The sequence below is a fragment of the Scophthalmus maximus genome, chromosome 8, assembly GCF_022379125.1.
Source record: "Scophthalmus maximus strain ysfricsl-2021 chromosome 8, ASM2237912v1, whole genome shotgun sequence".
In the NCBI taxonomy this organism is placed as follows: Eukaryota; Metazoa; Chordata; class Actinopteri; order Pleuronectiformes; family Scophthalmidae; genus Scophthalmus; species Scophthalmus maximus.
The window spans coordinates 15,351,585-15,373,328 of NC_061522.1; the positions used below are offsets into that span (position 1 = coordinate 15,351,585).

The 21,744-nt window shown below is 40.5% G+C and overlaps 1 protein-coding gene across 4 annotated transcripts in view; it reads right to left on the reverse strand.

Moving 5' to 3' along the window:
• The window catches only part of helz (helicase with zinc finger), a 48,640-nt gene extending 27,302 nt beyond the window's left edge, over window positions 1-21,338 (reverse strand). For 2 of the 4 annotated variants that reach the window (XM_047333759.1, XM_047333756.1), the window contains exons 1-16: window positions 21,226-21,290; window positions 14,130-14,206; window positions 12,734-12,976; window positions 10,782-10,818; window positions 10,086-10,210; window positions 9,035-9,091; window positions 8,693-8,741; window positions 8,357-8,432; window positions 7,872-8,070; window positions 7,343-7,450; window positions 7,039-7,180; window positions 6,152-6,307; window positions 5,593-5,863; window positions 3,770-3,896; window positions 3,408-3,620; window positions 1,694-1,824 (exon numbers count right to left, since the gene is read on the reverse strand). In XM_047333759.1, coding sequence (XP_047189715.1) covers window positions 1,694-1,824; window positions 3,408-3,620; window positions 3,770-3,896; window positions 5,593-5,863; window positions 6,152-6,307; window positions 7,039-7,180; window positions 7,343-7,450; window positions 7,872-8,070; window positions 8,357-8,432; window positions 8,693-8,741; window positions 9,035-9,091; window positions 10,086-10,210; window positions 10,782-10,818; window positions 12,734-12,958 — 1,916 coding nt within the window. In that variant the 5' untranslated portion in view covers window positions 12,959-12,976; window positions 14,130-14,206; window positions 21,226-21,290. Of the gene's footprint in view, window positions 1-1,693; window positions 1,825-3,407; window positions 3,621-3,769; window positions 3,897-5,592; window positions 5,864-6,151; window positions 6,308-7,038; window positions 7,181-7,342; window positions 7,451-7,871; window positions 8,071-8,356; window positions 8,433-8,692; window positions 8,742-9,034; window positions 9,092-10,085; window positions 10,211-10,781; window positions 10,819-12,733; window positions 12,977-14,129; window positions 14,207-21,225 lie in introns of those variants that run through there. The other 2 variants (XM_047333757.1, XM_047333758.1) reach the window with 2 other exon arrangements.
• Window positions 21,339-21,744: the final 406 nt, after the last annotated feature.

The window sequence follows — 21,744 nt, forward strand, 5'->3', positions numbered from 1 at the left end:
TGTGTTTGTGTACAAACAATACATATGGGTAGAAGGGAGGGATGCACGTGTGAGTTATTTTTGCATGTAGCGCGTGTTTGTCTCCTTGTATCACCGTCCTCATTACAAAGGCTGCATCCTCTAAAGCTGTGAATCCACCCACACCAATTGATTGAGCTCAAACTGAGACATAGTTGGGGGGCTGATACTGCAGTGTTCGAGAGTGTTCGAGTGTGTTTGAGTGTGTGTGTGTTTGAGTGTGAGTGTGTGTGTGTGTGTGTGTGTGTGTGTGTGTGTGTGTGTGTGTGTGTGTTTATAAAATAGATGGATTGATAAGATCAAGGGGTACTGTTATGTGATATATTTTCACCTGAAATGCAATCAGGGTTAAGACCAACAAATAAACCTCTACTCAAGATTAATTTACTCCAAATTAAGAAAGGACAAAAAAAAGAAGTTACAAATTCCCATTTTCCACCTTCACTCTGACATGACTAATTAGTAAATCTTAATACTCAATTACTGTGTGCAGTAACTGTATAAACAATAAGGGTCAAATCGAAGGATTTAATTGCACTGGGGCCAATTGGTGGCCATTGTAAGTAAGACTTTAAATCATAGCACAAAATGGCATGTAAAGATTAATAATCTAGTTCCACATGTTTTTGTAAGGAAAAACTGCAAATTGCCTTCTGAGATGTAAGGGATGTAGAGAGGACTGGACAGCATAGTTATTCAATGCTATTTAGAAGAGTTTGGGGTTTTTTATTTTTTATTTCACTTATGTAGTGCTTTGAACCACAAAGTATACGTCGGGACACTTTATATTTCAAGTGCATGTTTGAGTTTATATAAAAAAAATAAAACCTTATATCTTGGACAGCCTTATTGCACCACCACTTGGAGCAACTGTGAAATTAAACTTCAGCTAAATACACGCCTTGGCCCATATTTAATGAAACACCCTCACTTATCCAAGTTCTAATTAAAACAAAAGTCTACATCAATCATATTCTGGAGCATAGATAAAGCAGCAGTCGGAAAAAATCCCAGCAGATTATATTTAAATTTGGCTCTAGTCAATAAAGATTACTGCCTCGCTCCCCTCACCTTCCAACTTCAGAGAGATATCTAAAGCTGCAAGGAGCTGCAAGCATTCCAGACTGACCACCAAGTCAGCAAGGCGAGGGATATTCAGGTGACTCTCAAATTGATGTGGTGGCCCCCCACTGTGAGCGTATTTGTCCAGCTAATATGATGTGCAGGTATTAGAGGAGTTTATGTATAATAGAGGATTAGCAGTATTTACTTGACACAAATGTGTGTACATGCTGTGTGTGCACATCTTTGCATACTTTTGAAATCATATAAATTGAAGTTGTAGCCTTCATTAAATATATGCCATCTGCCAATCAATATTGTCCGTCTGCAAAATGTTTACATGACATGAAAGAGTCTGCCATGAGTGCAAAATTAATATAAATTTTCTTTGACTCCCGTGTGCCCACAGGATGCGAAAAAAACATATTATTGTAGAACCAAACCATCCTGTTTGTCATTGTACAAATAACCCAAAGTATATTTTGTACCAGTAAATTAAATACTGGTGGCCGCCTTAAATAAAATTAATTTCTACATTAGTCTGAAACAGTCGAGTGTGTGTGTGTGTGTGTGTGTGTGTGTGTGTGTGTGTGTGTGTGTCTGCAATACACACCTGTTTGGGCTCCAGGGGATAGTGGGGACAAGGCCAATGTCAGGGAAAAGAATGGTGTTATCTTTGATGCGATCCAGGGCATAGTGCATCTCACAGAGTGGCAGTCTGTTCAGCTGAAACTGGAGCTCCACCTGACAGAGGAAACACAAAGAGCTTACAAAACAGTCGGTCCAAAACATCTAACCATGCATCTATATTCATCATAAACCAAGTTTTTTATGCTATAAGCCACATAGTATAACGTATTCTGAATGAAACAAGAATGATTACTTTCTGGTTTCAAACTTGGTCATGGTAGTCTTTCATAATTTATTGAGTCCAAACAAATCATCTTAATCCTATCAAAAATAATTAATCTAATACATGGAAGGTACAAATTAAATTTGTTTATAGATTAAAAAGTGCAAGTACTTAAAAATATTTTCCAGTCCAGCCTCACAAGAGCTGGATGTATTTACACCCCTTCCAAATTAATATTTGAACTCTTAACTGCATCCAAGTTCCCCTGGTCTTTATTCTCTCCATTTATACTCTCCATTTCTATTTAATCCCTTGGCCTAAACCAGGTGTATGTACACAGTAAGATTTTTCTTCCACTGCTTTAGGGCTGAGTTATATAAAGAAAAGACAAAGGCCCTGAACAGCTATATTGTAAAGAATGCAATGACAGAAGGATAAAAAGAATAAATGACAGATTAGATAAAAAGTATTGGAGGGGTGATGCATACCCTGCACGCATAGTATATTACTCAATCAGAAAAAGTTGATTTTCACAGGGCATTATTGTAATAATACCCTGTGAACATGCACGCAGTACGTTATCATGTGCACCAGCTGTACAAGAGGGCAGGTATAACTGACCTGCTGAATTCTGCCTGCAAAGGATAGTAAAAACTATATGGATTTTTAACTTGACACCGGCGCACATAGAAAGAAGAGGAGAGATCAACAGCGAGGCAAAGAGGACAAAGCAGCTCTAAAATGAAGCAACCATTTGCTTCACTGGGCTACTTCACGCCCCGACCAATCAGTGCCAAGTTTATCATCTGGGGATACCCACCCAAGAAATAATCCCACAACTTTTGTTGAAAATCTGTGTACTAACATACACACAGGCAATTGTGGCATCATTACCCTGCTCCTGGCTATGCCGGCATGCAGGGTAATAAAGCAAAAAGTAACACGGTGAGGAGGGAAACAGAGAAAAAAAGACAGAAAAAGAGTGAAATAAACAACGATGAGAAGAGCAGGAACGTCTGAGATTTGCGAGAGAGAGAAACTTCTTGAAACGTCAAGGATGTGTCAAATATTGTAAGAACCCACAGGAGAGATAGGGAAATTAAATAGCTGCACAAAAGGATGCAGGGGCAGTGCATGCATAAGTATAAGAAGATAATGCTCCCAGTGATCAGAAGGTTGTTTTGATAACGCGGAGCATTGTTTCCTTTACCGACGGCTGGAGGGGAGAAAAATATCAAACTGAGGCTCCTGAAGCTAGTGTCATTTAATAAAGGGAGATTTCCCCGAACCAGAGACCTTGAGACAAAACATTGCAGTCAACAGACACACAAGCACACAAGTTTACCTGGAAAGATTGCCTTATTCTGTCCTGTTACTTTAAGCCTTTAAACCTTTAAGTTTTCCAATGCCATAACATCTTAGCAAAAAGTGAGCTGGACACCAGGACAAAGACGCATCAAGGTGCCGCCAATACCTGTAATTCTCTGTCTGGCAGTAGCCCCAGCTCAACACAGCAGTCTTTGCAGATCCTTAGGAAGATGTATTCCTTGGTCTTCTCCTCGATCACCGCCTCGTAAACACGCTCTTTGACCCCAGGAGGCGGATGACTGCTGAACCCCTCACGGGCCAAGGGCAGCACAAGGACTGAATGTACCTTGGTCATCACTAGCCGACCAGCCAGTGTGTCCTGGGATAAGAAAAAAAAAACAACATTGCTCAGGAGAAATAGCTAGCTGACTATTTAATGTTCAGATACAGGGGAATTGGTGTTTAAGATTTGGAGAAACCAGTGTGGCAAGTGCGGACTGCAACTGCCAATGCAACCAATCCAGTTACCTCGGAAAGTGTTTCAGTGAGTTTGAAGCGTGCAAAGAGCTGTCCGTTCTGGGCATACTTGGCTCCAACGGAAATGCCGGTCAGCATAAAGCTGTTAACCAGCTGGAGGTTCACTTTGATGTTAAACCTGGGGGGACAATCACAGACATTTGGTTATGTTTTAGCTGACCTCTATTATTAATTTATAAGATTGCAATAAATAATAGCAATTATAATATTTTTATTAATGAACTAGAACCAATTGTCCAATATCTCCCTTAGCACTGAGGCACAGCTGAGTCCTTCCTTTACTTTTTTCACAGGGTCTATAGTCAAACATACATTTGAAAGCAAATCATGAAAAATAACTTCTTTAACAACTATTTTTTTTAGTCAGTGAGGGGAATAAAAGCAGTCAAATTACTTTAATAAAACATAAAAACAACCATGGGAACAAAGCTTATTCATAAACATATTTAGTGCTAAATTTAACTTCACACTAGATTGTTTATGTTTGCCTCTCTGGTCTCTGCTGCATCTGAAATGATGAAACAGGGAGCAATATTGTCATTATTGTCTGACATAGTTACCACGTTTCTTTTTTTGCAAACCAGAGATAAACGATCAAATGGACTTTTGTTTTCTTGTCGTAGTTTGCATCAAATTTCGGGTTGCTCTCTCAGGGAGTGCAACATTAAGACGAAAACAGACACTGGGGCACTGTTGGTTTTCAATGACTCACTCCGTGCTCACCTGGTGCTTTTTGACTAACAACACGGATGTTGCGTTCAGCAAGCAAGAAATAAATCTTGTCTGAGAGTTATTGTAATAGAAATACTTTAAGGTTGTGGCTTCAGTTACAGGTTTCATTTTAAAAGTCTGGAGTACGCTTCCAGGAATCCACTCTCCTGCTGAATCAGTCATGAAACGTTTTAGAACCTGGCAGAACATGGATGGTTTAACATGCTGAGAAATTATTCATATGCACATTGGACGTGCAGTAGATTAAAAGATCATTTTATAATGTAAGTAAGAACATAAGAGATCGATTATCTAATTCCTTAGCAATATCAAATGAAGACCAAAACAATTTGGTATTTATAGTGCTGGGGGGTGGGGTCCACTGTGCTTATTTCATAGATGGGGGATGTGGGATTAGGAAGTCATTGTTTCACTTGCAATCAGCGCCACACTAATTTAATCTAGTGGAGCCGGAGGAAAGGAATTTTAAAATTAGGCAAAAATCAAGACACTATTTTCCTCACCTACCTACATGAAATCAACTCTGACATAAACGGCGCTGGCACTGTGCATCAAGCTGTGAGTGAGATACACTCTCACAGAGCAAATTCACAATGAAGATCGAGCCTGACACCTTGTGGTGCGTTTACATTTTGTAACACCAGACATTTACACCAAACAGCCACAGACATGGTGCATATTGGTACATGTATTACAACAATGACTAGTTAGTCTGAATAGTCAGACTAACTAGATGACAAATAATCAATAATTAAACACATACAAAACTGCATCAAACCTATCAACAAATGTTCAGTGTGTTTAAATGATGTTCTTGAGAGGACTGTTTACTTTTTTTGTGGTTTGAGTACTGACAAGACAAGAGGCCCATTATGCAGACAAGTCAGACTGTTTTTCTTGACAGTTCAAATTGGACAAATGCTAAATTACATTCCAGTTTTAAAAGCTCTGGTGGAAAGCTCTGGGATAAGCTGGTATAATGACCCAGAATAAGATTTGCAATGAGCTTTCAGCAATAAATTTCTGAATATATATTTTTATATGTCTTATTGGCTTAGTGTGAAGCAACCATCAAAACTCACTTGCTAACTTCCTTATACTGCGCAATCTCCTCTATGTAGAGCAGGTCATGCAGCCGGGCCTGGTAGTTGTCTTTGGTCAGAGTCTTGTCCAGGACTGACTGGGTGAAGAGCTGGTCGGCCGACAGAGGGATCTGATAGCGAGAGAGGAGGCTGCGCTCGAGGTCAGCCATTGTCTCATTGGGAGTGAATTCGACGATGGTCTTACAAGAAGAGTCCCAGCGCTTTGCAGTTATCAGAAGCTGTTGCCTGGCTGCCATCAAATGTTCAAGGTCTGCAAAGAAACAACAGATAAAAGCATTATTTGATGTAACTCCTTATTTTCATCGACACTTAAATTAAGAATATTTTCAAAACATTAAAAACTCAAAGTACTACAAAAACTACATGCAAAAAGCACACCTACCCAAACATGATTACAAACAATCTATACATTGACAACAATGTAAAACTGTTTTAGATAGACACTATAATAGATGCCTTACTGACGTTACTTTTGTTCATAGTTTTATATACATTTTCTTGTCAAAGGCTTTTAGACAATCGCCTTGCTTAAACATACCTTCAATAGAGGCAGCATCCACCATGATCCTCTGCATCAGCACAGGTTCTGAGCCGAAGTCGAACACAACAGTCTGTCGGAAGGTACCGAAGATCTCTGTGCTGAAGCTCACTGCTACCTTGTAGAGACAGTTGTCCAGGCCATTGTCTGCTGCCACTGTCGGAACAGGGAAGATTATTTTAAACATCCAATTCACTCGCAGACAAAACCAAAGACGGATAACTTTCACATTAGTGCAAATGGAACAACATGATTTGTAAATTATACTTGTCTGCAACTGAAATAAAATTTTAATTTAAAAACCATAGACAAATGTAAGATGGGGCTAATACATCAGTAAAAAGGCAACATCTGGAAAGTCACAATTAACAGATTTAAATATCCTGTAAATTAAATTTATATCACTAAAGATATTTTACAATCTTGACTCGGATCTTTAGTTACTCTGAACAGAACAAAATATGTCCATGGTAAGTCTGTCCAGCGCAAAACAGAATCCCAAAACCTACTCAGTTTATCCAGTCCCAAAAACTGCATGAACAAACCATGTTAAGCACATGTCATGTGATCTTTGTCATCTTGCCTACACATTCTAGGATGCCTACACACAAAGCAGTCCGAGCTGCGCTTGCTTTTGGTTAATGGGTGCAGTGTCAGAGGGAGGAACAAATTACTACATAAATATTACTACATACAGTAATTTATCTCAGGGGGACCAATATAATATGGCTGGAATCTCAGACAGATTGCCTAAAATTAAGTTTCTCACTCAGTTTTCAAAGGTCTAAAGTTAAGTTGAAGATAAAAGAAAGGGCGATGTATGATAGAAAAAATGTGAAACCCCCCCCAAAGAAAATCTTGTCATTGGTCACAAAATGTTCACATACATGCTGTTTGCTCTCCTGGAGTCCACTCTTGGCAGGCATTGGGGGCAGCTTGGAGCCGCTCCCCAGCTGACACGCCTGTGATGAAGAAATGTGGTCGGTGGGCATCATACAGCAGGGCGATGCGGTGCAGCTTTCTCGCAGGCTAGTAAAAGCGAGAGAGTGTGAAGTGATAAGAACATTGACATAATAAAAAGATGTTTACTTTAACGATCCAATTGACACTGTCGGGTTTGTAGTGGAAATATGTCGTCTGTGTCCTACTGAGACAAGATCTGCTCAGACATTTGAATACACTTCAACCTACCTTGCAGAACAAGGAGAAGGTCCAGGAGTGGGAGGATTTTTTGGTGGTGACAGTAAGAGAGAGGCTGGAGCTGGTTTCTACATTCACTCCCTCTAAAAAGTCACTTAGCTAGAAAGGAAACAAAAAAACAAGTGTTAATAAAGGCTTATGGACCTGTCTCCATCAATGTTGCCCCAATGAAACTGTATGATTCTTGCCCCTTTGAGACCACCCTCACAGGGATGAAGTCTAGTGCTTCATTTATTAAAGTTATACAGCAAGTGGAAAATGGACTATAACAAAGCTAAATGATAGGGATCACATTTAAGTTTAAGTTAAACACTGCAAATTATGTGTTCACTAAATAATTGAATTGGATTTGGTATTGCCCCAGCTAGATTTACAAGGTGAGGGGGTTCTAAAAAGTTTGGAGAACCTTTTAATAAAACACAATGCAGCATCATATTTAAATCTGTTTGGGTGGCCCTACTAGGAAATGAAAACCGTCACAGTATTTCAGGTATTTTGCAGCGCACACAAAACCGCTCACCACTTTCTCTGGGGAGAGGGAGTTCATCCACTTCTCTATCAGGGTCTCCATGTAGTTTTCGGTGAAGTGTTTGCTCTCCTGCTGCTGTTTGAGGCGGATGAGGCGTGACGCATAGCGTTTCTGCCACTCCATCAGCTCCTCCTGCGAGTGGGCTGACGTACACTGGGCCCCATACCGACACAGGCCCTGCTCCAAGTACCTAGAGCAAAGGCAAACAGCATTCTGAGTGGTGCTATGACTAAGACCAAGAGCTAAGAACCAAACAGTTCAACAGATTTGATGTTATCCATCAACATAAATATCCACAATGTATTCTAGCACAATGCATTTAAGCATAATTTAGCATAATAAAGGCGCTTTCAGTGTCAATCGCCTGTCTGTCACACAATCTAGAACAGCCAATATGGCATATTAATTTTCTACCAAAATATCCTTGGCTAGAAATAAGTTCTTCATCACTCATGCCTCTGTGCAGTTTGCATTACCTTTTACAGAGGGTGTACTCCTCACTGCTGGTGACTCCTCGGGGAGGAGGCCGGAACTGCCAGCCATCTTGAACCTCTGTCAATACAAACAGTCAAGTGGTCAATACGACAGTGAGCCAAAGCCTCTCAAAACATCATGAGAGGCTTCAGCCTACTGCTAATGTAGGTAGAATGTTCCCAGGCTGCCAACTGGCTGAGTAAATACTTTCTAAACATAAATATGAACTACTGCACTGAAATACATATGATTTTTTTGGGGTATCAAGCACACTGTCATTCCTGTTTTTGCAAGTTGAGTCAAGTATTGAAATCAACTCATTCTTCACATTTGCTCACCTTCCTCCTGGTCATCTGTGTATTCTGGAGCCATGTCCCTATTTATAGCCTGAGAAGAGACAGAGATGGGGTGGGTGCAGAAAGATTATTATTATTAAGTCAACTGCTAACTTATACAACATACAAATGGTTGGAGCACTGGACTTATTACATGCGAATGAGAAATAAATCCACAACAGCTACAAACTAGGCAGAGGAGCACAAAATAATTAAGTCAGTGTTGGAATCAGGACATTAGTCATTTTAATGACTCGTTTGCAAGCATTTACCTATCAAACCCACCACCAAAAGACAGGAACAAAGTAGGGCAGGAGACAAAGGTCAACAGTCACAGACACTTACCTCTATTTCTGAAAGTAGCATTTTTAATCTGGAGAGGTCCTTTGCAACAATGCCGTTCTATGAAAGGAGGAAAAGAAAGATCTTCATTACAACAAAATACAACAATTAGTGCACTTTTGGATATTATATAAGCAACACTAATTTTCCAAGAGGGACGACTTTTAAATAATTTCAAACCTTCCTTCTTACTGCAGTGATCCCAACAGAGCTTCTCTAGTACTCTTTTTCAAATCATAGTAAAAAGGTCTGATTTCTGCTATTAAGCACATTCATGACTAGCTCAACAAATGGAGGTTGGAAGTGAGAAGGGGAAAGACAATCAGCTCGAGCTGTGTCCACATATTGTTTGTTTGTCTCTAAGAGAGACCTACAGAATTGTCCACACTTGCATAAAAATGTTGTATGACCTTGGGGCCAAGCTCTAAATAAAGTGTGCGTGCATGCGTGCTGCAGTGGTCAGGAAGTGGTTGCAGACATGAGAAGAGTGGAGCTGTAGGAGGCACCTTGGGAAAAAAAAGTGTGTTGATGTATGTGGAGAGTGGTTAGGAAAAGCAAAGGGAGGCAGAAGTCAGAGAGGAGAAAAAATGGAAAAAGGCCAGACTTATAAAAAGTAACCTTCTGTGTGTGGTAACATCCAATAACTAACACTGATATAGGCAGGGCACGACATCTTAGACATTTACCTCTGTGTCCCTTTTTAATGCAGAAAATCTCTCCAAAAATAAGTTGGATCTTCTTATCAATACTGAAGGTGGTACATAAACTATCTGGGTGAACCTGGATACAGTTGTTTTTTGATCAGCAATTTGTTTTCTCCCTGTGTGGCTTCGCAAACACATTTTAATGCCTGGTGACCTACTACAAAGGATACAGCAGACTATCTTAGCACATTGTAGTTATATTTAATATTGCTGGAGGATCTCAGGTCACCCTAGGAAGGGAAATATTAATATGCAAGCCTTATATGCAGTGTGCTATAACATTAACTGCAGTCGCCTACAACATGTAGGCAGTGTATATATATATTGTATACGCTGTTCCTCAATCATACCATATGCTCTCCATACAAGGCTTTAGAGAGGATGCTGGCCACCTCCCGCAGGCTGCCATCCAACAGCATGGAGCGCAAGCTGACCTGTAGCGAACCATCTCCCCTGGCAATCTCTTCTACCAGGACTAAGACAGGACAAAGAACACAGAGGAAACAAGGAAGGAGAGAAGTTACTCAGGTCATTCATTTTTCAAGAAGATGAATGAGCGAGTGCAGTTTATTATTGTTTCATGAAATTGTGAAATTTTATTTTTGTCAAGTTGTATCAATGTTATTCATGCTTAAAGTCAAAATATTGTATCACTCCCCATTCTACTAAGCAGTCTGCAGCCTGTTATAGCTTGCTTACCGCGCTTTTGCAAACTATGTCAATGGGGCATAATCTTCAACCCTAGACATGTCCCTTGTCCTTCCTTTCCTTTCCAACAGTGGCAAATTACTGACCAAAGCATTTCTTCACTTCACCTGTCTTTCAACACTGACTTGAAGCAATGACAGTCACCCAATAGATCGAAAACAAACTGCTTGGATTCTTTTAAGTAAATGAGTCCAAATTTAAGATTTCTTCAACTACAGAGAGACCACAGTATTTTAAAACGTATTGCCCAACTCCTTCCTACACTACGTCTACCAGTAGGCACAAAAAAAAAGACATAACAGTTTCAGCAGATTGTTCAAATTCAAATTGCTACTCACCATGTTTGCAGTCTTCATCTGCTTCATCATAGTTTTTCTGTTGGCAGGAGAAAATTCAATAAAAAAGTGACATTTGAGGGTCAACGCTTCACATAAGTTCCAGAAATAGCTATCTTTGCCTCACGATGAAGTCCCCCAGACAATCATTACAGGACCAGGGTAGTTTCCATAATCTTAGGGTAGTAATTTTGGTGTTTTTGGGAAGATAACATAACAGTGCTATGGAGGTAAAAAAGTAGGGTTTATTGATGTAATTGCTAACCTCTCTCTTCATGCTAATCTATCCAGTGATTAGAAGTATAACAGTGGATTTAAATTACAATGATCAGCGTAAGTCATTTCAGTGTAATGCATTAATTTAGGGATATAAGACAGTTCATAGTTACATTTTTCAAATAAAGGTCTCCAGCCCTACCAAAAGAAAAAAACAGACATGTATTCTGCACACTGGCCTAACTGTGATTACCTTGTAAAATGGAAAATGGAAAACAAATGTCAGCTATAAAACAAGAGGGGTAGGGTGCGTGTGCGTGCGTGTGCGTGTGTGTTGTGAAAAGAATAGATTTTTCTTCACACAAAGATGGGATATTACATTATTGGAAAGTTATTCATATGGAGCTATAAGCAAAACTTATCACATTAAAAAGCAGGGTGTTTGTTCTCTATAGACGACAAGGAAGACAGACTGACCCATCAGGTTTCAAAGTGTGTTTGTGTGTAGCTGGTGACGTGAGCAGCTGAATGTTAACATTGATTTTATTCTGTGTAAATTTGAAGGGTTAATAACCTCTTTAGAGTAAATGGGTCAACCTGAGAGCTGTGACTGAGGCTGAAATTAACATTGAACAAATGCATATTAGTGGGAGTGAACAATTTAAGACATGCAAAATGGTCCACAGATATTTGGACAGTGATATAATTTTGCCTCTGTTCACCACCACAATGGGTTTAAAATAAAGCCCTCAAGATGCGAATGAAGTGCAGACTTCAAGGGGGTTGGATGTTGCATTATCTGTGTAGGAATGACAACCATTTTTATACATAAATACCGTTTTCAGAGGCTCAAAATAAGTAAATATAAGTTATCTTTTTTTTGATACTTGGATTGAAATTCTTTGTCAGTAACTTCCTGAAGCCTGGAACCCATGGACGTTGCCAAATGTATTCATCTGATCAATGCATATTGTTCAGAACAGGGTAGGCTTTTTTTAACGTCTTTTGGCAAACGCAAATCTATATTTGATATTTTTTGTAAAAACCTTTGAATTAAAGTCTAAACTTTAATTGCACTTAGATGGTTTCATTTAAATTCCATTTTGGTGGTGTACAGAGGCCAAATAAAGAAAATTCTATCCAAATAGTTATAGACCTAATGAGCATGCTCCAGCTTCATAAAATTAAAGGGACAGTAAGCGACTTGAAATACCCGTTTTGTGGCTGGCTGGCAGTTCTGTGTGCACCGAAAAAAATTAGGTTTTTCGGCGAAGCCCTAGTTCGGTAAACTGAAAACAAATAAAATGGTGCAGACGACACCTCACAACACTTGTGTGGAGTTTGTAAACGTCACTCCCCGACACCTTAAGAGACATAGTGGCAAAAAACTCAGAGGTTTTGGCTTAATGGTTAGCGCATCGATCTCCCATACCCGAGGTGGGTTCAAAGCTCAGTCAATGCTGTAAAATGATCAACAACAACAACAACAAAGAGAGAGACAAGCTTTCTCCAAGATCGCTTACTGCCCCTTTAAGTATCAGATATTGAGAAAATGTATGTGTTCCAATGTTGTCGCTTGTATGAAATCAGGATGAGTTGTCCCTACATATCTCTGCTGACGTTTATTTTGAAAAATAATTTTTGCACATAAAATACACTGCAGCATCCATCATTCACATCAGTTCTACGCTACACTGTCCAATTAGCTAACTCATGTTTGCTCCCGCAACTGTCCTCACCAGCTGCAAGAAGGCAGCAATCCGATAGAGCAGGGCACGGCTACGGAGGGTTCCGGTGGCGACAAGGGATGGAGGGCTCGGCGGGACAGGGGCATTAGAGGATGGGGCTTGGGGTACAAGGACCACCAGGGCGTCCGTGCTGTGGCTGACCGCCGCCTCGTACTCCCGCCTGACTAACGATCTGCTGGCTTCTTCACATGACTTCTCCGCTCTCCTGTCCGCCATGACTCAGGGACAAAACGTCTGGAAGCAGAAAAAAAACAGAGGGAAAAAAATGATTAACATCTTTTCTTTGAAAGAATGTGGTCACACAAAAAAGAAACACATCGGAGGGGCAATGCATACCCTGCACGTGTTCACACACACACACACACAATATTTGTCCTGCCTGTTTCATAATGATTAAAAAAATTATAACAAAACATAAAAGATCTGTAACTTAATGTTTTGTGCCGTAGCCTACAATTCTCAGCAGGCAAACAGGTCTCAGCTTAACACCAGCCCTATGTGTTCTGCTGTGTTAACATGTTACTGTGTGTCGTTTAACTGTGCCTCTATCAAGGAAAGAGTGGGCCATTTGTTTCCACTTCCTCTCCTAATTTTAAACATCACAAAGTTGTACAACTGACCAAACTCCATTTATCCAATCAAAAAAATACTGGAGAAAAATACAAAGATGGACATAAGAAAATGATGTAGAACATGGCAGGGCCCTCAGCAAGACGTCTTCCAATCCTTGGAAGTGCAAGAAACTACTTTAGACTTCACATGCAATGCAAGTCAAAAAACAGCCTGTCATGTTATATAGTGTATGAATGTCTGTATGATTTTGGTCATTCACCTGAAACATAACATGAATAATTCTCAATGAAGAAAAGTTAAATCTACTAAATGCAATTTTTTTTATTTTGATCCGCACACCAAATTGAACACACTCATAAAAATCAGTCCCCTAAATGTACATGTTTTTTTTTTCATCTAGATTATGCATTATTCCTTGGTAAATCTGTGAAAATGTCACAAAAATCTAAACACTTTGCAATGTTAAAGAAAGTGATAATAAAATTCCGGGATCTATGCTAAAATTGAGTGGGTTCTATCGGGACCCATGTTCCATACTTACACCAAGTTTCACGGAAATTCTTTCAGGAGTTTTTGCGGCCAACCAACCAACAAGCTAACAGAACGGGGCGAAAACATAACCTCCTTGACGGAAGTAATAAAATCGGCAAAAAAAACTTCAAGGATAAGAGCATTTGATCGTTTAAATATCTCAGATGTACACATTTGCAGTTTTTCTGTGTTTTATATCATTATAATTAAATATCTTTGGGCTTTAGACTGTCAGTGGCACAAAAACAGAAATTTAAAGAATTTATCTGGACCTTTTTCCTACCCTAAAGAAATGGTGTTTAATGGGTCGTCGTAATGTGGACGTCTGCTCACCAAGATTCATGTCCTCATTTGGTTGATCTGTGTCACAAATAAACAAGAAGAGATGGTGAGGCCCCAAACAGTGGCTCCATCGTACCTTATTATATGTGACTCTGCTCACATACAGTACATTAAAATACATTGGCAACTAGCTGGAAAAGCAGCATATCATATGGGAAGTTGAAAGCATTATGTGAGACACATTTTTATCATCTCAAGCTCTAAAGTCAACAACAGTGGAGTCAACTGTCCAGTGTCATCTGACTGCTAAGACTAACGGCAATATCATAATGGATAATGCTGAATATAAGGCCTTATTGAGATCAGCGCATTTGAATAGGAGAGTTGCAACACTGGGAATGCGTGGGGGGGTGAGGCGAGTTGTAGATCAACTGATACAAACACTGAATAGTTCCTGCAATGAACCCAATTCATTTTCAGTGTTTACAAAGCACACTCAAGGGTAATTTGATAAAATGACTTCACGAATCTAGTCATAGGTATTTTTTGTAGCCAGATTTATTTAATGTTTATCGTAAGAAAATTACTTGATAGATTCTCATTGCAGTAGCTAAGGTGAACAAAACTTCATTAGCTACCATAACCAATCAGTTTGCGTCCAGATAACGCAAAGTTAATGGGTTATTATCATTATATGGTAATAAGATTTGGTTTTTAAGTCAGCAAAATCTATAAGCGATTGTATTAGCACACCCGTTCCTTGGTTAATTCAGTTACTACACACATTTGCTAGACAGGGCATCATGGGTGATAAGAGCAGCAGCATTAGTGTGGATAATCATAGTAACAATGAAGTAAAACTACAGACAACTTCTTACTTCACATATTTTTCTGTTAAAGAGCAGACATTTGAACACAGGAAACTGACTACAAGGACTGAGCAAGACAATTATCTATATAGGATCCAAAAAGCAACAAGGTATGTAACTGACAGAAATATTCAGTTAAATCAACACATCCAAACAACAACAACAACGTAATAAACTTCACAAAGATTAATCGCAGGACTGTTAGACTGAAGTAGTTTTATTGGTGTAACTAATAAACGTATATAAATACAAATATAAAAATAATATAAGACTAATAAATATATCTAGGTTTGTAGGCTTCCTAGAAACATGCTAAATCTACATATCTTAAGAATAGTGGAGTGCAAATAACACACCACACAGCATATATGGCAAATGTGTTTATGGTGTACATGGGGCAGAGACATTTACACAGCTTTGCTGTGTGTGTGTGTGTGTGTGTGCGTGTGTGTAGAGCATGTGTGTCAAGGGACAGCCCTGATGCAGTTTAAGAGATATAAAAATGGCTACAAAGACTGCATGGCTTTATGGTTGGAGGATTTTGCACTTGAAGGCCATAGTCATCTTATAATTTCTGATTAGATGTACTAGTGCATAGAGGCAAAATAACAGTAATCTTGTCATAAACCAAAATGTATGGACCAAACTGTAGCTGTGTACTCTCACTTTGCCTTCGCTATGCATTTAATCTATATTTTTCAATGTTTTAACCTTAACACGAGTTCATCTCAACTATTCGCAGCTCCTTTTTCTGCAGCAACAGCTTCGACTCCACTTAACAACCAGTCTTTTCTGGGACCTATACCATGGTCTGCTGTGGTGGAGTACATTTACAAGTACATTTACTCAAGCAAGTACATTTACTTAAGTATTGTACTTTGACTTACTTGTACTTTCCTTGAGTACTACCATCTAATTCAACTTTATACTTCTACACTACATCTTAAGATGAAATATTTTACTTTTTACTCCACTTTCTAAAACTATTTAAAAAACCTCTGGGATTAACTGAAGAATGCATTGTAACAAGGATGAAAACAGGGCCATTTTTCGGAGCTCATGAAAAGTTGACTTTTGACAAATATACGGTTCTTATAGGGCAGCAAAGCTACAAACACATTTTTGTCTTACAGAACATGATGCGTTTCTGTAGATTTAACAACAAAATAAATCAAAATGACCTCAACCATAAACATCTGCAACAGTAAAATGCAACATACACATGAGTGCAACAATAATCTTAATCCCAAACAGTGTTGCAGCTACAGAAAGACATTTTATATTTGGATGCATAGCCCTTACTTGCAATAATTGCATCAAGCCTGAGATGAACTGATATCACCAAAATGCAGCTTTCTTCATTTGTGATGCTTTTCCAGCCTTTTAACGGAGCCTCTTTCCGTTCTCGTTTGTTTCAGAGGGTTATTCTCTTCAGTCTCCTGTTGAGGAGATGAAATGCTGTTCCATTGGGTTATGATCTGGTGATTGACTTGGCCAGTCTAAAACCTTTCACCTTTTCCTTCCTGTTGAAGTCCTTTGTTATGTTGCCATTATGAGTTATATCCTCACCAGATATTAGAGAGCGCGTTCCATAAGCAGCCATGACACCACCGCCTTTGGTACTTTGGTAGAGGTTAAGTTGGTCTGATGATGAGTGGCCTCTATATTCTTGCCCTCAAAGTCTTCTTAAAACATTGGATTGTGATACCCTCGCCCCCTGAGGTTAGTGTTGATGTCACTGACTGTTGTTTTGGGGCTATTCTTTACAGCTTTCAAAGTGTTTCCGTTATCAACTGATGTTGTTGTCCTTGGCCGACCAGTTTGAGGTCTGTGGCTCAGTACACCAGTAGTTTCTATCTTTTTCAGGACTTTGAGCATCTGCTTTGGGCTCTGTTACATCCTCCATATATTAGATGCACGTAGGCCCAGGCGATAGGGAAAAAAAATCTATAACGATAATTTCTTTCATATTGATCGATATCGATATACATCACAATATAAATAAATCACTATTTCCATCAAGCTTAAAGGTTGTAAGATGTGAAGATATCGTAATATTTAAACTAAAGTTCATTTTGGTTTAAATATTATTTATTTTCTGTAAGAAGTTGAACATGACAAATGTACTGTAGAACATTATACAACTGCTGCTGTATAACATATACGTATAACAATATATCCAAAATATCTAAGAAATCACCTTATTCCTCTGACCCATCTTTTAAACAATGTCCTTGTCTTTTGAGCCTTGGCCTGTGTCTGTCATGACGTCTTCTTCGGTAACGCTGTCGCTAGAGTTAACATTTCCTGTCGTAATATTCTCTTTTATCTCGCTCCCACTCCTGACGTAGTGATGTCCACGACGGCAGAAGTCCAAACATTAACAGGTGAGCTTCTGCCGGCGTCAATCTAACTTGACATGGTTGTAACTCTATTCCAGCCACATGATTGGTTCGGCACGGTGCTATTCATATTATCGTTGGCTGTTCGTGTTGACTGTCAAAACATGGATGGAATTAGTTCTATCGTGTCTTATATTTCTTTCATGGAAAAGTTATTTTGCCATTATTATCGTTATTGTTTTATTACCCATCCCTAGAAGCAATGGTGAACAAAATAATGCATCAACCCCCGTGCAATGATGAGACCGGTATATCAGCGTTTACCAGACAAGCGGGGTCTATCTGTGGTGGTACCTGCCAGTGTGAAAGATTTGCCACCACAGAACACGCAGTACACTCTCATGTACCCCCAAATGACAGGTACACAGAGAGGGCCGTTGTTGTGCCAAGTTCCGCCTGCCGTGTGCCAGCTGAGGGCTGCATGCCTGCCATGGGAATGTGCACAGCTAAAGCGGACTCCATCAATGTTAGATCCGATCTCTGACAGATTTCTGAGATGGTAAAAACTTCATGGGTTTTGTTGACGGTCCACAGGCCCTCTGATATGGTGTGATTTCTCCCGGTGCTTCTAATGGCCAGTCTGACTATGACAGACGGGTTCGTTGTCAATGTGTTTGTGTGTGTGAGAGAGGGACAGCAGGGAAAAGAGGGGCTGAGCGAATCGATGAGCTGTGCACAGCTCTACAATGAAGCAACAGCGCAAATACAGAGCTAGAGATCTTTTATGTTACTGTGAGTGTGACAATTTTTTTCCGTTCATTTTCGATCTATGGCGGGCCAAATTAGGTTATTATGGGAAACACTAGACACAAATTATTTTAAATAGCTCAAAACAATGCGTGACACCTGATGAATTCAAGCTTTATATTTAATATGTACAGTCGACACAAAGGTATTGCTTTTCATCAGCGGTATTATTTCTTAATGCGTTCATCTTAAAAACGCAAAGTTTTATGCATCTGACAATGCAGGCAAAAGTATAAATGCAAGTTAACTCAGCAGCTTGTGTTAATACTAGATCTACATTGAAATGCTGCAGTCAAAAGCCAGAACAGAACTTGTTAAGGCTCAAGGCATCCTTTGGCATCCTCTTGACTCTGAATTGTGTGAGTGGTTTTTTTTTCAGCCCCACCATTCAGAGACTTCAAGGAATGTGGTGCAATATATCTCGGTCTTGGTATCCAACAACCACAAGTACAAGAAAGAACCAAATATATATTCTGAAGTTAAAATCTAATATTATAAATGACCACACCACAGCAATCAAATCATATTGAAATAAAGTAAGTCCCAAAGTGTTAAATAAGTAGCATCTTCAACAGGTCAACTCCTGGAATGGCCTTCAATAGGTGAGAAGAGAAATGTAGCCCACCAAACCATAATCATCTTTTATTCAAAATTTACTGCAAACACCTGCATTCACCATTACATACCAAAGCCAAGCAGGATTACGAAGCATGGCCAGATCATATTTTCTAACCAAAAAGCTGAAATGATGAGCTTCAAAAAGCGTTAACCTACAGTTGATGCAGGATTGAATTACCTGTATAATTCCCATCCCCTAGTCTCTTTGGCTCTAGCCAGATTTACTTCATGTCTTACCAAACAACAAAAAAGCAGCAGGGCAACGGCATGATAATCTAAACCTCAGTCTGGGATTACCAGAAGCAGCGTGCCCTCCTTCAGACAAATCAGGATACGGAAGGTACACGGTGACCTGCTGGGGAACACCAGCGCCCCATATGCTCAACCTTGGCCCACAGCCGAGTAACTTTTGGTCCCATTTCCACCTCTGTGCTTTCACCATTGTCATGACAGCTTATCTCAGGGTGGCAGAGACAGCACTTTTATCACAAATATGCTGCCTCATTACGGTCTTATCGTGAAAAGAACATTCATTGGGCATTTGTATCTATGCAAGGAGACACAAGGCTTGATTTTGTAATAAATAGCGTATCAATCTTTAAATAAGTGTTTCAGACAGCTCATTTTTGAGTTCCCAGCAACAGGCAACACTGCTTGTATAACAGCGGCTCCGGCGCAACTGGCACAGCCTCTTAGTCTGCCTCTTAGGACCATAACATACAGACAGATTCTTCAGATGATGTACAAATGACAGACTCAACCTGAAGTTAGTCTGGAAATATAGCACCCATCACATGTAACTGCTTTGATCCCACTCAGAATTAACAAAAACAACACAGTGTATCATTTGTATTTTCCCACTAATACCCTATAATGGTCAATACAGCACAACCATCTTCCATTTCCTCAGACAGAAACTACATAGGTTTGAGCAGACTGTGAACAAACTGACAATGGTGCATGACCCGAGCAGGCAACACTTTGGGATTCCATGTACATATGTTGGACAAAATGTTGCAGCTCTGTTGTTCTCCATCATGTCATATTTTCCACAAGGGAATAAAAAGAAATGTTGCTGATTTCACTTCCTCTAAAAATTCAGAAACAAAACAATATTCAGAAAGAAAATACAATATCTTAAAAGAAGGCTATAGGTCAATGTATCCTTTTGAATGGTGCACTGCCAGAAGTGGCCAGACAGGGTAAATAATGTTGCAGCACCCATTTAAACACAACATACATATCTTTTTATGAACACGGTCATGTCCGTGTTCATAAAAGTTCAGGTGCATGCATTCATCTAACCCCGCGACATTGTTGTCATATGGCCAACGAAGACACCGGTGTTTCAATTTTCACAACTTTAAGGGACAAGGTGAAGTCATCATGATCCAGTCAGCAGATCTACTGTACGTGTGACGTGAGGGTCGGCTGTAACTTGGGGTTCAAGCCCCCAGGTCTCTGGCAGAGAAATGGAGAATATTCTCACAGACCAAAGCGAACTGATGTGCAGACAGCATCCAGTCTCTGTGGAGCCAGGGCGGTGGAGGTGTCTGCAGGAGTCGCCGTTACCTAACGCCGGTGTTGGCAGGTCCGCCGCTTCCACGGGGACAGCAGCGAATAGTTTGGCGGGACACGGTGGGCGGACGCCGGGCTCGTGCGTGCGGGTCCAGTCGCGGGGCTCCGGCTGCAGTGACCACAGCCTCCCTCGCCTGCAGCTCGGCGAGAGTAGACAGGACGCGACTCGGCTCGACGGTGCAGTTGGCAGCGATGTGTTCGGGGGGGGGAACAAAACAAAAACACGGTTCTAAAATTAAAAAAAAAAAATTAAAATCGGGATTTGTCCCGAGCCCAATGGGCAGATGTCAAAGGAGCATACGCCACTGAGCGCAGACGTCGGGGGACCGCCTGGTTTCCTCTTTCGGCTCGTAGTTGTAGCTGTTGTTTGGTCTGGTAAACTTATCGTGACTGGCGCGAGTCGGAGCGATGACGGCGGCGCCACAAAGCCCCGGAGAAAAAGAAGAAGAAACCCCCCTCCCGTCCCCCTCCCGTCCCCCTCGGTGTCGCTTGACTCGCCGCTGCGGGGGGACGGTGTCGCCACGCTGACCTGGGTGTGCACGGCTCAAAGTTAGCCCGTTAGCCCGTTAGCCCGAACGCGGCCTTTCTTGGCACCGAGCTGCGCTCACAACACGCATAGCTGGCTGGGCTGAGAGCGCTAGCGAGCTAGCTAACGAGCTAGCTAGCGGGCTAGCTAGGTTTTTCGCCGAAACAAAACGGGCTCGGGCCTGCGATTTTGCCACGGTGTTTGGGCGCATATCGTGGATGTGGCATCGCGCTGCTAGCCGTGCGTGGACCCGACGCGCTCGCCGGCGTCCCAATGACTCGCGAAGGGCGCTCGTGTCAGTGGCTCTGCGGTGGAAAGGGCAACTGGAAGGGCTGGAAATGGGAAGTCAACACTTACCTAGCTTTACTTTCTACGCCATCTTGGATCCACTTGTCAGACCATCGCAAAGCATAGTGGGATGTGCTGATCTGAAGGTTGCGAGGTCCGCGTGCGTGCGTGCGCGTGCGCGCGCGTCTTTCTGTCTATGGTTGGTTGGAAATACCCACATTCTACAGCTGGGACAATAACAATGTCGTCTTCTGTAGAATATTTTTTTGTCATTAACGTGTTCGTGTGAAAGGCGTCAAAAAAACACAGTTGTGGCATTTTGCACTGAACACACATTTTGCACAAAAGCCACTTTAGATTTTTGAAAGAAAAAAAAAAGAGAAAAACAGTCATGTGGTTTGGACAATAGCATATAACCTGTGGTCAAACCTTGTTGAAGAACCAAATAGAATGATATGATGTGATTTATGTATCCTTTATTTATCCAGGAAGGTCCAATCGATGTAGAATCTCCTCTGCCAATATGGGCTGCAATGAAATAAAAATAAGTTTCATATATTAAAACAAGAAGGAACAAAAAACACAGCA